This window comes from Dinoponera quadriceps, unplaced genomic scaffold (assembly GCF_001313825.1).
Source record: "Dinoponera quadriceps isolate SergipeBrazil2010 unplaced genomic scaffold, ASM131382v1 scaffold1280, whole genome shotgun sequence".
NCBI lineage: Eukaryota > Metazoa > Arthropoda > Insecta > Hymenoptera > Formicidae > Dinoponera > Dinoponera quadriceps.
In genome coordinates this window covers 1,011,504-1,028,316 of record NW_014555813.1, presented here as the reverse complement: position 1 = coordinate 1,028,316, position 16,813 = coordinate 1,011,504, and the positions used below count along the sequence as shown (strand labels likewise).

The following is a 16,813-nucleotide window of genomic DNA, read 5'->3' as shown; positions in this document are numbered from 1 at the left end:
CCCCCCCCCCCCCCCGAACCTCCTCTTTCCCTCATCGAAGTCAACGGCGGCTGCTTCGTCGAACAAAATTACCTTTCAAAAAAATCCCGAATGTTTCAATGTTCACCTAAGAATCCGCGCGAATTTTTCCCAATGCCTGATAATTCGGCATTGAGGTGAAGAATTTTTGCTCGGCAACGCGTAACCCAACAGACAAGGACCACGTGCGCGTTTGCGCCATCTACGCGTAAAATTTCCACGGAAGGACACACACGGCAGAGAGCCGAGCAATAATCGACGGGCCACGAGCGCGTTATTAAAAGTTCAGCAGCTTGCATTCCCCGCGTTATCGCGACGCCGCTAATGAGGCAAGGGGGCCTTAATGACCATTTTCCGTGGCAGATGTAAGGATAATATCGTGTGACGTCGATTGAACGCGACGTCGTGCGTCTCGCGATGGGTTTTAAGATGTTATTAACACGTGTGTGTGTGTCTGTGTGTATGTGTGTGCGCGTGCGCACACGTGGCCGCTCGCCTACGAACGGAGGCGAAGACAGCGAAAGAAGGAGAAAAAGGGCTGGAAGGTAAGACGAAACGACGGCAAGGAAGAACCCGAGACCGGCAGATGATCATAGGCCGAAGGGCGCGAAAGGCGTGCTCCGGTCGGCCTCGCGATTTCCTCCGCGACGCCATTTCGATGAGGATAATTAACCGGACGACTGACGCTTCGCAATGTGTCGTCGGCTCGCTGAAAGGAAGAGTTTGCGAAACGATCACCGAAACATTTAGTAAAACAGTTTCAACTAAACGATTTGGTTGACTGAGTCGTTTAGTCGGAACTATTTCACTAAATGTTTGATGATTGTTACCAAATTCTTTCTTTCAGGGTTCGTCTCGAAATATACGCTTCACTTGTGCGCCAGTACGCTTCGAATATAACACTTCCTTGATTACGAATATATCACGGAGTACAGGGACGACTTATTTCATGTTTTAGAGTGCATCCGCTCGTTACGAACGTAATGCAACGAGAACAGATCGCAACGTGACGATTAATAACAAAAAGGACAATGACCATCCGAGACGTCGTTTATCATTCGTCGGTACGTACGATAGGTACGGGGAGAGTTTCCGGATAATAAATTCGCAGGGTTGCCGCGGGAAATGAATTTTGAAATTGCTCAACTTTTTCATGCTTTCTATACGACGGTGGAGAATATTCCGCGGTTGATGTGAAATCTTAAATTTTACACACGTAACATGATCTTTGAAGTTTAGTAATGTAGTGTAGTCCTGATTGCAAGTTCAGGCTGATAAAAAATTAATGAGTATTGGAAAATAGAACGCAGTCATGACGGGAAAGGACGATCGAATAAAAACGACGAATAAAATTTACCGATCGCATTCGATTATTCTCCTTACGGTTGAGGAATAATTGACAGTGATCGGCCGTTTTTCTTGCTGTTTAAGTTTTTCTACGTGACACGGCCTTAACACGTAAGAAACTATACGCTGAGTGCGCGAGTTTTCAACGCATTTGACTGTAAATGTTAGATATAATATTTACGAAAAAAGTTATAAGAATACTCTTTAGAATAAAAGACATTTGAGGGAATTGTGAGCGAAGTTCCAAATTCCAGGTTCTTTTCATATCTTTCCCGGACTTTTTCACATTTTCCCTGACCAATTTAAATTCCCACGACTTTTCCCGGTTTTCCAGGTCTGTGGCAACCCTGATTTGTATTTCCCGGGTAAGAGACGAAGTAAAATGCGAATTCTCAGAAATTTCATTCGAGCCCCAACGAACCGATTTAATGTTAAAAATGACACAATTTCTCAACAAAGGATTGCAAAAATTATATAAATGGTTAATGAAACAAATAATGAAGTGATGATAATATTTTTTTTCAATGTTACCATTTTTTACCGAGATTGCGCGACACGGAATACATTCGTCTCCCTCGTTTAAACCGTAATTTTTGATAAATCAATTCTTTGCAGTCGCGACACTTCTCATCGTGGACGTAACATGCATTATTCACGAGTCATAATTTTTTTACGCTTTATGATTCTCGGTAAATGCGTCTTACTTACGCACGCGATACTACTGATATAATATGCGTTATTTGCTGCTGCTGGAAAATTCGCGCATCATGACTTCGCGCTCCATTTCGCGGCTTTGCGTCGCGCAATATCGTGCAATCGTAGCTCTGTTAAAGGTGACGTTACTGAGTCGCAATTCATTCCATTTCTGATCCTATGAATTAAATTGCCGTCGAACAAAATAACGCTTAGAAACTGTACTAACATATTAATCGGTCATATTGATTTTATGATTATCGTGCATTCAATTAAAACGATAGTCACAAATGGCCGTTTCGAACTCGAACACTGATGTCAAATAGTAAATGACGCGCGTTTTGAGTGATAATAAGAAAAAATGTAATCGAAATTTGTAATTGTTCATAGTCGTAAATAATACTCTTGTTTTATATCTCCGTCATTTCTTTGTTTCCTCATTCGCATTTTCATCTCTTTTACTGAAAGCCATTATCTTCGTAATGAATCAGTACGTAATGCGTCGTTCCCAAATGATATTGATGATAAAAAGATAAATATAAACAAATGAGTGATGCTTTGTGACGACGAATAACTTCGTCGACAATGCTTTGACGAGTAACGACTTTGCGAATGAAAAGCGAGCGGGACGAGCAAGCAACGGGCAGAGAAAAAGCGGGCATGACAATCGGGAAATCGTACCATCTGGCCGAAAGCTGTGTTCACACCGAACAATGTCCGTATTATCTATTCTCTGCGGTGGTAACAGAGAGGTACATAGCAAATATTCGACGACCACGATCGACCATTCATCGTCGAGCCAAATTTCGTCGTTTCTAACTCACATCGCCAGCAGTGCGAATCGGATTCGTAGTGGGCGCGCGTAGGGGATTACGATCTGCGTTCAAGCACTTTTGCGGTAAATGTGTCAATGACCGCGGAAACGTCGACTCCAGAATTCACAACGGCAATACCGAATAAATTTCAACGATTTATCTTGATGTAATAATACGAGTTAGTTTTATAAACAAATAAAATTCTCTTTCTCTCTTTCGTTTCCTCGTCCATCCCACCTTTCTCGTTGTCATTGTGCATTGAATGGACGCGAATGGAAAAGTTCAGCAAATAAAAAATGCCATAGCATCGATTCCGTTTAAATATAGGCGGTTTTGTACATTTTCAACTTTCATTTGCGATATACGGATTCGTTGTTCGGAATAAATTCGAAGTTCTTTCCGTCGAGATATCGAGTTTCGATATACCGTAAACGAGGATAAAAATAATTACTGCTTCAACTCTCAACGCCGCCGTTGAGACAAAATTGCGTAAAATAAAAAAAAAACGTCGAAAGAAAAGAGGAGGGAGAATTGAGATTAAGATAATCCACAAACGATACGGAATTGTAGCGATAATAAATAGCGATAATAATATTATAAAATTGCTCGCTAACTCATGAAAAATCATCCATTTTTTCCGATGAAAAAAGGGAAGGGAAAAAACCCCGCAGAATAATATCAGTTTTTCGATACAGCCGGTTAATCCGGACAGGCGACGATTTAGATATTTGGGAAAGAGCGCGAGACGCTGTAACAAATATAGCGGAAGAGTAGGAGAGACAGTGACGGTGACGGAGGAGGACGGAGGTGTAGCGCGGGGCGTAGCAGGAAGTCGGAAATGTGTCGAAATACCAGAACTCGTTAAAGTATCGCGCGCCCACACGCTTCGGGTCGGTCCACTTTCGGCGATTCGCATCGTCGTCATCGTCGTCGTCAACGTCGTCTGTCGTCTAGACTCCTTGCAGACGTGACCTAAGGCTCGGATTAATTTTAGCGGTATTTTGTTTCGTCTGCCGGTCGTGTGTGTGTGTGTGTGTGTGTCGTACACCGCCCCGTACCTACCTACCACCCGACGACAAATCCGTCGACCCGTCCCTAACCCGTTCGGTATTCCGAGATATTTCCCATGCGCGTGATGCGCGTACGTTTCACGGAACTGCGTCGCGACGTCCTGAGGACATGTAACGCACAGCCTACCTAGTGCCGCCTAGAACCTGCTCGCTCGCTCTCTCTCTCTCTCTCTCTCGCTTTTGCCGATGATTCTATTCCGCCCGTCAATTCTACTCGTTCCCTTCTCGGAATCGTTGTCTGGTCGTCCCAACGACACATCGGGGATCGTTCGGTCGGCCGGTCGAACGAACCGGCAGCGCGTTAATGGCGTAATAAGAACAAAGAGTCCGTCTCACGCATTTAGCGGTAAATTTAGTCGCGCATGCGCCTCTCCCGACTTTATTCGTATCATCTCAAGTATATGTCGGAGGTAAACACGGGATTAATGTCAAGCGGTCTCGCGCGCGCTTAACGCGTTAAAACGGCGCGAACGAAGATCAAAGAGCGTATCGGCAGAATATGTCCCCGCTCGTTGAAACGTTAACCCGGGATGAAGAGACACGTCGGAGAGTTTTCCGTACACGTCGGTTTTGATCGTCTCGGGGAGTTCGTTGCCTCGCGCATTAACCGATCACGCGCGGAAAAGAGGATAAAAGTCTCGCAGGAAGTTTAATGACGTGTCGAATGAACGTACACAGGTGGTGTACACAGGTTATTCGCATACTCGCGATATTTCTCTCGTTCGTTTGAGAGAACCGTCTTTCACGATTCGATCCCAACGTCTCCCGGCTTCGCTCACCGGCTCGTTCGCACCGCGAGAAACTACGTGGGTACGGGAACGGAAAGCCGGTGAGTGGCGCACTATTCACGCGCGTTGTTCCCGATCGGAGTGAGTAATCGGAAACCGTCCAAAAGTGGTTACGAAACGCACCTTTAATTATGCGGACGTGAAGTATCGGCGCGGCGACACGTGAACATTCACGAGTATTTTCTTTCCGTCGAGCGGAGGATAAACGCTCAATCCGACTGATTCGTCGTTTAGGGGGTATCCGCGAGTCTACAAAATACTTTAATCGCACTTTCAAGTATTAATACTCAGAAATCTGAATGTAATTTGGTATAACGCAATAAACAGTACAACATGAATGTATCGATGATTACCTGTTTTTATGTTTATTAAAACGATTATTTATCATATAAAAATATTTAGTAATCGTAGAAATAAAAATATTTAATAAGAAGTAATTTAATGTTCAATATTATATCGGATAGATAATTGAAAATATTATTCGTATGTTACATGCTACAAATGTTGAAAGGTTGGAGAATTAAATGTTGGACATAAACTATAATCGAGATATTTCGTCGGGTATCCAATATTTCGAATATAATTTCGTGTCGGCATTCGGAAGAGAAAAAAAAAAGGATGACAATGATTTCACTACAATTGCAAACACGCTACTTCCGTTTTTTCTCGCCCGGGTCTATTTAACTGCGAGGGAAATCAAGCAATTCTCAACGAGAGATTTAACATTTTTCGTATAGTTGGCGCAACAATCCTTGCAATCCTTGGAATTTCAGCAAGAATTTCTAAACTTCCTTTCCTCTTTTCCTTCCTTATTTTAAATGGTAAAGACTCCGAGATTTTTATCACAATTATGCGAGCGATAATCCGGTACATTCGATTCTGTGAGAGACGGGCGACCGTTTTCGAATTGAAACGCGACTAAGACTAATTTGTCCCAAAAATTATTTTCACGGGCTGTTGAAATTGAAAGTTGTTTTCACGAGTGCAAAGATGTTCACCCGTTACACATATATACATATTTTTTGTGCTGTTAAGCGCAATAGTCACTCATTTGTTGTCCAGAAGAAGCGACTCCGTGTAACAATATCGTACATAATTTTCGTGGCTTCGCGATGCAAATGAAAATTGTATGAAAAGGCACAGCTTTTCGTCCGCCGGATCCTCGACCTTTCTTACGTCAACGTCTAAATTTCACGAGGATAACGTCCTCGGCGGTCTCGTGTTTGCGAGTTTTGGACTCTGCGAGTACACTCGCCTCCGAGTTCGCTCGTCCGAGACGCACACGAGTGCCCCCGAACGAGAGAATGAAGACAAATGAAGAGAACGAGGGAGAAAGAAAAAGAGCGACAGAGGGAGCACGGCGGCGGGCAAGGGGAGGGTTTGGGGGGGGGGGATAGATAGGGGAAGGGACGGTAAAGGATACCGCGAAGAAAAGGAAGGGGGGAGGCCCCAGTCACACGCGCGAGAAAGAGAACGAAAGAGGCGGATGACGTTGACCTCAAACGAGGCGCCCGGTCGGCAGTTGAAACGGCCGGCAGGAAGGGAGGACGCGACGCCGCGCGCCGCGACGCTGACGCACCGTGTATATTTGGCTAAGCCCCGGTTCGCGATGTCCGAGGAGAATCGCACCGGCGCGGCTTCTTCTCGTAGTTGGTAATATGGGCGATATGAGTCGCGCGCGCGCGAAGCCGAGAGAGAGAGAGAGAGACAGCACGGAAGAAGTACGAACGAATAAACCGGACTAAAAATAAATATTTCGAGAAATCGGGGGGAGGGGAGGGGGATACAAGTACGGTTTCCGAGTTGCGCGCGTGAGCACGAAGGTTCGACAAACTCGAAATCTTGTCAATTTCTTTCTATCTCTTTGTTATTTCTTTCGTTAGCATTGTCAATATTAACATGACTTGGACACAGAAATGGAGTAAGAAAAAAGGAATTATCAGGCCGAAGATAGCCGTTACGCAAACACAAAGAAGGATTTACATTTGTATTCGATGCAATAACAAAGTTAAACGGCAGAGAAAATAAATCATCAACAGATTCAAAGCGAAATTCGCGTTTCAAGGAACATTATTAGACGAACGAATCTCAGTTGCGAGACTTAGGTCGTTATTCGTAATTGTGTTATCTTCGATCTGTGATTAAGAGCATAATTAATTACGGATTCTTGACTACGGACGTTAATCGGCTGGTTGGATCGATCGTTGTATGAAATAAGTATCATAAATTAACGGATATAAAGATCAATGATCCATAAGTTTATGATTATTCATTAAACAACGGCGATTCATTATACACATCAACCTTAGAATGGATTCTAAATTTCAACACGGATGTGTCTTCTCGTTCTCGGCAACTTCATCAAACGTCCGTTGAAATCGGAAACATTATGACAAATAATTTGACACACCTGGAAATATACCGCTGCTCGCGTCCTGCATATCCCAGCTTTCCGACACAGCATCTTGACTCCTGGCTGCTTCGTTCGCTGGCTCTGATAGACTCGTGTAGGTGGGATTCGCGATCGGGGAAAACGTATTACTAACGCGATGCTGAGACGAGAGCGAAATACTCGAACCGTTCAACGCGGAAAATGTAATCGCACATTCTCGCCTCGTGCTATGTGCCTCGCTCGTCGGTTCGAGACGCAGTGACTCGGTCATGGAAAAGTAAGCGACGCGCGCGCGAGTACCAAAACAATCAGCAGGACGAAGTATATTGTACCCCCTGCCAATCGTCGTCCACCAATCAATAATGCGCATATTCGGCGGCCGAGAAATCATGACAACCAGCCCGCTCTCGAAACATTCCAGCTCTGCGAGGTAATCAGATTTTCCAACTATTAAATCATCAAGGCGGTTACAAGCGCGGTTACGTACGCGAAAGTATCGCTAGTAGCATCCGGCGTTTGTTATCGATTAATGCGCGATCGCCAGTCAATTTTTTACGTTCCCGATTGAATTGCATTTTTTTTTTAATAGTAGCTGATTCCAAGAAAAATACAGGACGCAGGACGGTAACAGTCAGTCACGAGGCATATACCATTTTCGTTTCTCCCGCATCTTTAAATCCTATCGAAGTTTTCAACGTCGATAAAAAATAATGATAAAGAGATTATGCGAGAAGTACGTTTGTTGTTTTATTTTCTCGTTTATTCATTAATGTTCATTAGATTACTGAACATCTTTGCTCATCGTACATATTCTTTATAGTTAAGTTGTAATTAATACATCATTTTCTGTGGAAATTAAGGAATAAAGATCAAATAGCAGGTAGACCGCTAAGATGACTGAATATTAAATAATTCTTAGATGAGTCGTTTAAGTCTCAACGAAACAACGGTAAGTGTCCACTCGTAGCATCAAAAGACAGCCTGTGTATTGTTATACCTCGAGATTCTCCATTAATCCTTCAAGTTTTTAATTAAAATCTCTCCTTCCTCTCTCTTTTACTTTGTAACGATAAAAATATTTGAATAAACTGTTAATTAATTGCCGTTATATATGTACACAAACTCTGGTTTTGGTTATGAATATATATCGCAGTCGCGCGACACTGAAAATTCTACGATTAACAAAACATTTTTTCTCTGCATGCCGCATTACTAATTGAAACCGTTCAATAAATGATGATTGACGGTCAAGTGTGTCTAGCAAATATAGTATCAATAGAATTATCAAGCACCTCCGTTAACCCTGAACTTGAAAATTAATTTCCAGCGAATAGGTGGGGGACGAATAAATTCGGGACTACAACAACTAATTACATCGATATAATTAGTATTTAATTAACGCTCTCAGATCTCCGAATGCAATGTTTGGTGATAGAGATATCACGTTAACGGAGATACATCAGGCATACACATTCTATCAGCGGCTCGCTCGATACGCGTAATCGCTTACGCACTCGCTCGATCGTACGTATTTCTCGCCCTTCTCTGACGTCACGTACGTGGTAGGGAGGGCTACGGGGCGGGAGAGTGTAAAGATCGGGTAAATCGCTGAATCCCTAATCGTGAGAGACTGAGCAAATTGACGGTTTAAGCGCAAAATAATAATGACGGGCAAAGCGAAAGTTGCTGAAACAAATTACCGCATAGCGACAACACTCGGACGCGCTATTTGCGCTATGCGTGAACCGATCAATAACGATCACTCTTTCCTTCCTTCTCTCTTTATCTCTCTCCCTCTCTCGTCATAGGCGACGTACGTCGCGCGTACTCTCGGATCTTGCCGCGCGAGCTGCACGATCGCTGAGAGAGAAAGAGAGAGAGAGAGGGAGCTCCGCCTCTCTGTTTCTGTCTGAAAAATTATACGGCCAACGCTTGCATTTTTCCGTATGTATATGCGTATGTGCTTGTGTGATGACGGCTGGCTGAAGCGAGGGAGACATCAGTGGGACACAAAAGCAACGAATTTTCCAGAAAGGCCCGGTAGGGAGACGGGAGAAACAGGCAGATACGCCGTTTGCTACTCACCGATTGAAGCTCGTTTCGGAGTTGGCGTGTTGCTGCAGCCTGCTGATATGGAAGAGCTGTTCGGCTCTCTCGGCTTCGTCACCGCCGCCCCCGGCACCGTCCCACATCTCGGGCACGGATCCGTCGGATTGCACATTACTACTTTTGACCTCCTCGTCGTCCTCGGCTTCCATCGCTACGCATTCGATAAATCCTAAATTAGTGAGCGCACCGGGTATATCTTATCGGACGTAGATACACGCGGAATTATCGTCGCTCGGTGAACCGAAGCTGCGACGTTCGGATCTACGATACACGCGCGAAGGAGGCGCGAGTATCGTTTCAATTAAGTTCGGAACGTCGCAGGATCGACGCACTCCGTCGACCACGATCGAAAACGAACCCTCGGGAGCGTGACCGTTAAAAATCGTGTACCGATCTCTCGCGGAGAAATCAACCGTCGATTAGCCAGCTGAATATAGATTCGGAAACGCACGCATCGCAATCCTGTCGGTGAGCTCGGATATTCCTGTGGATACGCGAAGATCATAGAGCTACGTTCGATCGTAACGGTGCGAACGCGCGATAGCATCGGCGTGCGACACGTTCCTCCACTCGCGCCTAACGGCCGAAGTTGACGAGATCGAGTTTCTCTCGTCTCGTTGTGCCGAAGTGAGCGTACCGATCTCGGGATCGTTCGACGGGATCTGTTTGTAAATTCGCAAGACTGAGAGAAGCAACGTGTCACCTGTAACACCGTTATTACTGTTACGAGTCACCTCTTCTCAGTAGGAACTTGGTGCAACGGCGCTTTCTCATTTCTTTTCGTTAGTAACAAGAGGAGAATGAACGTAAAACTCTGGGATCAAACGTTAATATAAAAGAAAGGGCTAATTATAAAGCGTCGGTCTTCGTGTGATGATATCTTTTGATAGAAAACAGAAAAAGAGTAAGCGTTACGAACACAACGAAACACAGTACAAGCAAAATATGTTTTGTTCAGCGTTTCGAGCCTACCGTGGACCCTCTGTGGCAAATAATACAAACGATAATAAGGTCAACAGGTTTAAAATAACAGTATAAGAATCGGTTCTTATTAGCCCTTTCTTTTATATCCGACGGTAACGGTAGGGTAATTGCATTTTTTGGGCGATGGTAACGAAAATAATCGTTACTTTAAGTTATTTTACACGCAGAATACATGTACACACAGGATAGGAGAGTGGCAGTGTGTTATTAAAAAAAGAAAGATTGGAGAAATAGTAAAAAAAGAACGGAAATTGTAACCACTCGTTACTTCTTAAGTACTGATAACGCTAACTGGCCATTTTCTCAACGATACACCGAGAGAAGGAAATGGTTGATCTCATTAAGATTACAGTCACCTTCGGCGTCAACTAAATCTGTAGTTGTTCCAGCAAAAAGAAATAGTAACGATGTGCGCAAAAGTTATTGGCGTATTATTATCAATATAGCGCAAACTGCAACAATAATTTTCACCCAATTATAATTCTTCCACCATTCACATATTGTAGTCACAAACGGCAAATATTTTTTTGTCTCGGTGCAACGAACCACTTTCTTCGATGTGGATAACGAATAACGAGTTACTTGGAAAAAACAACCATTTCCAATCCTGCAGATTCGACGCGTTAACCGCGGAAGAACGATCGTGCCGATCTGTCCGGGGCAGATCTCGCGCGCTTCCCGCCCGTAATTCGATTTCTTTTCGTCCGCTGTGAACGACGCTGGGGAAGAATCGGCGACTGTAACGAGCTATGACTGTAGCGACAGGTGGTGCGACAGCGACGAGGGAACGATTCAAAGGAGAAAATATCAGGATGATTCCGAGACTTTGAACGAGCTCATCCCTATCGTCGGCATCTTTGCTTTTCCTCTTGCTGCCCTCTACCTCCGCCCCAGCCGCGAGCTCGTCTGATTTTCCTCGCCACCCTCTATATTCCCGGCCCGATATCGATCCCCCTCGCGATTTTCTCTTTCCATTACTTTCTATTATAAAATATCTAGCGAGGCACGGCGACCATTCACGCGGGATAAACAGTTATCGACTAATACACAGTCATCAGTCGCAGATCTTCGAGCCGCGAGCGAATCTTGATTCTCTATTCGCGCGGAATTAATTTTTACACTTGGGTCATATTTCCGTTCGCCAAGCGACGGTATTTTTCTCCGTATTTCGGAGGAAACAGCAGTTACTCGGCCGATGGATCTTCACGGCTAGTTATAAGCGAATAACCCGGCAAATCGTTTGAAATAATATCATTCATTTCTACTTATATTTCATACATCCTACGTAAAATTAAATATAAAAACATAATGAGAGAATGAGGGAAATAAACTATAAGCTCAATGAAATACCGATACGACTACAGGTAATTTCAGCGAGTAAAATTGCTGGGACACGGTATAAAACTTGGACTCATTCGCAACCATAGGAACACTTAGTACAAACATTTAATAAAATTATAAGGGATTTCAACCTCTAATAGTAAACAACGCGAACGAAATATTTCTCAAAAGTCTAATAATCGCATGACTTACCTTATAAACTAACTCTTCATTTATTTTACCGATATTTGGACCGATTAAAACGGTATTTTCTTCGACAAGCTCAAACGTAAAAAGCGGAACAGACGCAATACGAATCACTTTGGTAAACTATTACTAAAATACTATAATATTCTCGGAAGATTTTTAATTATGAATTGAGTGCAAGTAATACTTGCATCAATACAAATTACTAAAAGTCTTCTAAGAAGATTCATAATATTCTTGCTTGTACATGAAAATATCATTGATTAAGACTATTTTTTCCACGTATAAACGGGCGAATACAAACAAAGAGAGAAGAAGGGGGTGAACTCGCGAGTAGATCGATCGCTCGACTCAAATTTTCCGTCTGCTTCTAGGCTATTTCTCGTCGGAAACGTCTCCCTCGTAACGTCCGCAATGTTTTCTATCTCAGACGAGTAACTACACCCTCGATCTAATCAATCCCCTTAATTAATACAATTTCTAATATTCAATGCATGTATCTAAGAGATCGTCATCGTCCTTTGAAACCAGGCATAGTCAGCGCGTAGAAATCCGGACCGACAACCTTATGCGCTATTACGCACACACGTCCACTCTCTCTCTCTCTCTCTCTCTCTCTCTCTCTTTCTCTCTCTCTCTCTCTCCTTCTCCTCTCTCGATTTCCCTCTCTCTCGCGGCCTTCGGAAAGTTCTCTTCCCTTTGCTCCATTCGTATTAAGTGCCACGATTGGGCGCCAAATGACAGCGACTACGACTATGAGGGTTGCTACTACCAGAGGGATGAAGATCGCGGCACGCGAAAAGTGAAGAAAGGTAGGAGAGGAGACAGACAGAGTAAGAGAAAGTAACAGAGAGAAAGAGAGGGGAAGAAGGGGGGAGAGAGAGAGGGGGAGGGGGGACAGGGGTGAACGAAAGGGAACGAGAAAGACGGGAAATGTGTGGAGAGAGCAGAGGGGCGTGGCAAGATGAATGATCGCAAGACGCGGGAGTATTGATCTCGGGAACTGTACTCTCTCTCCACGGCGGAGTCCTCTATCTTTCTCTTTCTCTCCACCTCTCTCGCCCGCTCCTCTCTTCTTCGTATATACCATCTCCCCTGGCCCGCCGTAGTCTCCTCTCTTCCGCCCTTGCTTCGTCGTTCTATCTCGAGTTCTCTTCCCCTCCCCCCCTCTTTCTCTCTCTCTTTCTCTCCCTCTCCCGCGCGCGTCTCTCTCCCGAGGCTTCGCACCCCTGTTGTACCGGGGGGTGCCACGGCGGTTGGGTTCAGGGTCATGCGTGCACCCCTCTCGTCTCTATCACGATTCTTTCCGTCCTTCCTTCCTTCCTCCGGCGAGGGAGAGGTCGTCCCCGTCTGGATCGAAGCCGAAGAACCCGGGGAAGACCCTTCTCTCGCGCCTCGATATATCCAGACAGCCAGCGACCAGTTCCACGACCAAGGGAGATCGAAGACACCTTCGTTATTTCGCGCGTAACGGCAAATATATTCGAGCAAAGGCGTGGAATTATCTCGTATTATCGCGCACAGCGACGGTTCTTGCGAAAATATGAAGAAAGATCTCAATTCGTCATCGCCGAGGAATCGTTCGTACAAAGTCGATCGCGTCTGTATCACTCTATCAAATTCTCCGAATAGAATCTCCCTCAAAACGAGGGAGAATTCACTCGAAGAGATGAGAAAAGTGAAATGAAGAATATTCACGCGGAATCCGAGGAGTGTTCAACTTGGAGCGGATTCTTAATTCATACGAATAAATGTTTCAACGGATTAGAGCGAATTTGTTCCTATGACGGTGGAGTACGCACGGTCGGATTCATTCTTCAATTTTAAACGAAAATACCTCCTCAATTCGGGTAGCTCGGCTGTCGCTCTACTTCCCGGGTGGAATTTCACTCGAAGAAATTTCGAGAGTGTGTGTGCGACGGAGTAACGCTGATCGAAACTTACTGATGGAAAGGTCTCTCTTCGATTTAATTGAATTCGTATGGAAAAGACGATCGCGTTCTTCGGTAAATTCGGTTTGATTATCCATGTACGTATACATGCGTCGTGAATACTGTGATTATTATTATAACAATGAATGCACCCATCGTCGGGTATCATTTTCTACGAGTTTCATTTTGATCGCGTATCGTGAATCGCCGTAAGGGAGTTAACGCAGTCTCGCCGTTACTTGTTAATAATAACCAAAGCACAGGATACACGGCGAGCGAGCCCGGCGAACGCGACAGTCTCACGAAAAGTAATTACATGCCCTCTTATTCCGTAGTTATTACAACGAAATGGCGTCCGAAAGGAAGTTATCTACCGAGCACTACCATTATTTTTATAAAGCATAGAGAAACGTTCGAGGATGTGGGTTGATATTTTCTCGGCCGGACTCGGGCCGCTTTGTCGTGGAGATGGCATTTTATCGAGCCGGTGATTACAGCTTTAATTATGATCTCGTCATATTACGCGACACGAACAACGATCGAGAATTCTCTACCGCGAAAAAAATCCAATCTCTCTCTAGTGCACTGTAAATTTCCGGTATATCGTTAATCAGACGTACGATCGGATCGTATAATTTCGGTGTATTTGACTTTTATTCCATAAATAAAAAAACCCCACCTTATCGTGTTTTCATTATCATCAATAAATACGGAAATTTACATTTTCATCTCTTTGCCGTTAATTTTAGCATCGACATATCATCGAAATGATGTCAGCCCCGACCGGGTTCCTGCTTCGGCAGAACTGGAAATCACATCCGTATCCGAAGGAAAGTAGCAAAAGCAGTTCGGCTCCGAGTAAACCCTTCGCGCTCTGAGCGACGCTGCTTAAGATTTTCTGCAAAATTCGAGAAACGCCGCCTTTCGGACCTTGAGTCAAAATTTAACCTGGATATAGAGACGTGCATACTGCTAGTTTCAAGACCGGTCTCAAGCCTGAAGAGCACCATCGGGGCGCAAAGTGTCATTATTCAAAATTTGGGCTCAGCCGCGAATGTGGCGACGTTATCACGAGCATTTGTGATCCGATCGCCTATATTCGAGTGCGTTCACGGAGAAATGGTTCGGAAAGCCAAAGGCCGAGGTAACTCAATATCGCGCGGAATGTCTGCATTTCTTCCTCGCATGATTCGTGATTACCCACGGAAGCGTATAATCAGGAAGTGCGCGGCAAATATTTCCCTTCCGCAGCTGTGCAACGCACAGAAAACTCTCAATGGGTTTCGGCGCAGCAACAGTGTGTCCGCAAATGATACCGTGGATAGCGCGAGTTCGGGATAATCATGGGTTATGACAGAAAAAAAAAGAAAGAAAAAGAAGAAGAACGGACAGTTGGCGAGCGAGGGACGCTCTTCTCGCGCGCGCAGAGGTACGTCTCACCCCCGGCCGGTTTCGCTGAAATAAGGGATAAGAGCTCTCGGTACGGAGATATCGATGCATGACTGGCGGGCATTTATTATTCAGACGATGTACTCAGTCCGTCAGTCTGTATCGGCAAATGATAAGACCGCTTCCGCCCGCGGACGTATCGGCGACTGTAAGCCCGTCGACAACGAGCTCGCGGCCGGCTCGCGCGCCAATTTGGAAAAGAAGGTTTCCAGATCGCGCGCCGGCGCTGCATTACTTATTCACCCGCTTCTTCGCGGCGCTCGTTGGTTATACCGCTTAATATCCTCGCGTTAACTATGTATAAGAGGCGAATGTACGTACCGTACGTTTTACGAGGCGCGTAAAGGTGACACGTCGCGCATCGTTACATCGGAGCGACGACGTCGTCCGGGAGAATCTGCTCTTCCCCTGTCGCGGTTCTTTTCTCGCGCGCGATTACGCAGGCACAGGCTATAGCGCTCGATCCTCCGTACGACGAAAATTGTGCTAATTGATACAAGTTCGTGGGGTGGTCTCGTACATGCAATATTAATGGAATTCCGACGGTAGAGCCGTGACGTCAAACATCGCCGCACCGGTTGATCGAATTTCATGGTAACGTCTGCGGTATTAATATCGTTCCGAGAGACGCGCTCGATTTTCTATTCGGAAAACGTATTGTACCCCGGAAGGAACGGGTCGATCCGGAATAACGCGCGTTACATTTCGTGAAACGAAACGCGAGAAAGCGACTCCATAGGAGTGATAAATATTTGCCGGTTGTGAAAAGAGGCGAATTTCGGAAAGTGGGAAAGAGAGAGGGGAGGAGAGAGAGAGAGAGATCATTAGCCATAAATTCAATATTTCATAAAAGTAACTTATATTTTAGCGAAATATTAAAAGTTATAGAAGAGTAAATATCTCCGAATAAAAATAATATGTATTATTCGATATTATTATTATATTATTCGATGCAGAGGCATCATAATTATGTTATTCGGTCAAGATTTCAAACGAACGGGTGAATCTAGAAGTTAAAACGAGGAAAGCATTGTTAGGCGAACATAAGTCGTTCGGGCTGAATTTTCTGAGCTGTAGCAAATTAAATAAAATGTTCGTAATGCGCTAGTGCATATATACAGAACAGTGCACGTACGGAATAAAAATTAGTGAAACAACGCTTGAAACTCTCTAACGAGTGTGAAAATCACTCATAAGACATGGAAAGAGAAATTATATCAGGAGGCAGGATATTTTTTTCAATCATATGCTGCGCAATTTTGACGCATAACGCGGACCATAACGCTTAATGATATATTTTTCGTTTATTTTCTCGTGCTCTCAGCTCACTCACTCTCTCAAGAATCGACGCATAATTACGAATCAGTCTGTGCATATATCGAACTAAAGAAATTACATAATGTGTCGGAAATCTTGCGAGAATTCACACCAGAAACTTCGTTTACTTTTCAGAAATGTACACACCCATTAACGCGTAGAATATCGTGTGGTTTTAATCTGATTTGATTTCAGCAATTTCCGAACAATATATTACTAATTTCAATATATATGCAAATAAACGGTAACAATTAACTCGAGCGATTTCGATTAATCAGAAAATATCTCGATATTACGATAACATATTCGCCGATTCGAGAGGGGTTAAAAACTCAATTTCGATCGTCGAAAGAAGCGCTTCTCCCCCCCCCCC

The 16,813-nt window shown here is 44.4% G+C and overlaps 1 protein-coding gene across 1 annotated transcript in view; it reads right to left on the bottom strand.

The window, feature by feature from the left end:
- LOC106745461 (serine/threonine-protein phosphatase 4 regulatory subunit 1-like) overlaps nt 1-16,813 on the bottom strand; it is a 148,194-nt gene that overhangs the window by 109,310 nt on the left and 22,071 nt on the right. Inside the window, exon 2 of the mRNA XM_014621078.1 lies at nt 9,209-9,383. Coding sequence (XP_014476564.1) covers nt 9,209-9,381 — 173 coding nt within the window. The 5' untranslated portion in view covers nt 9,382-9,383. The remainder of the gene's footprint in view (nt 1-9,208; nt 9,384-16,813) is intronic.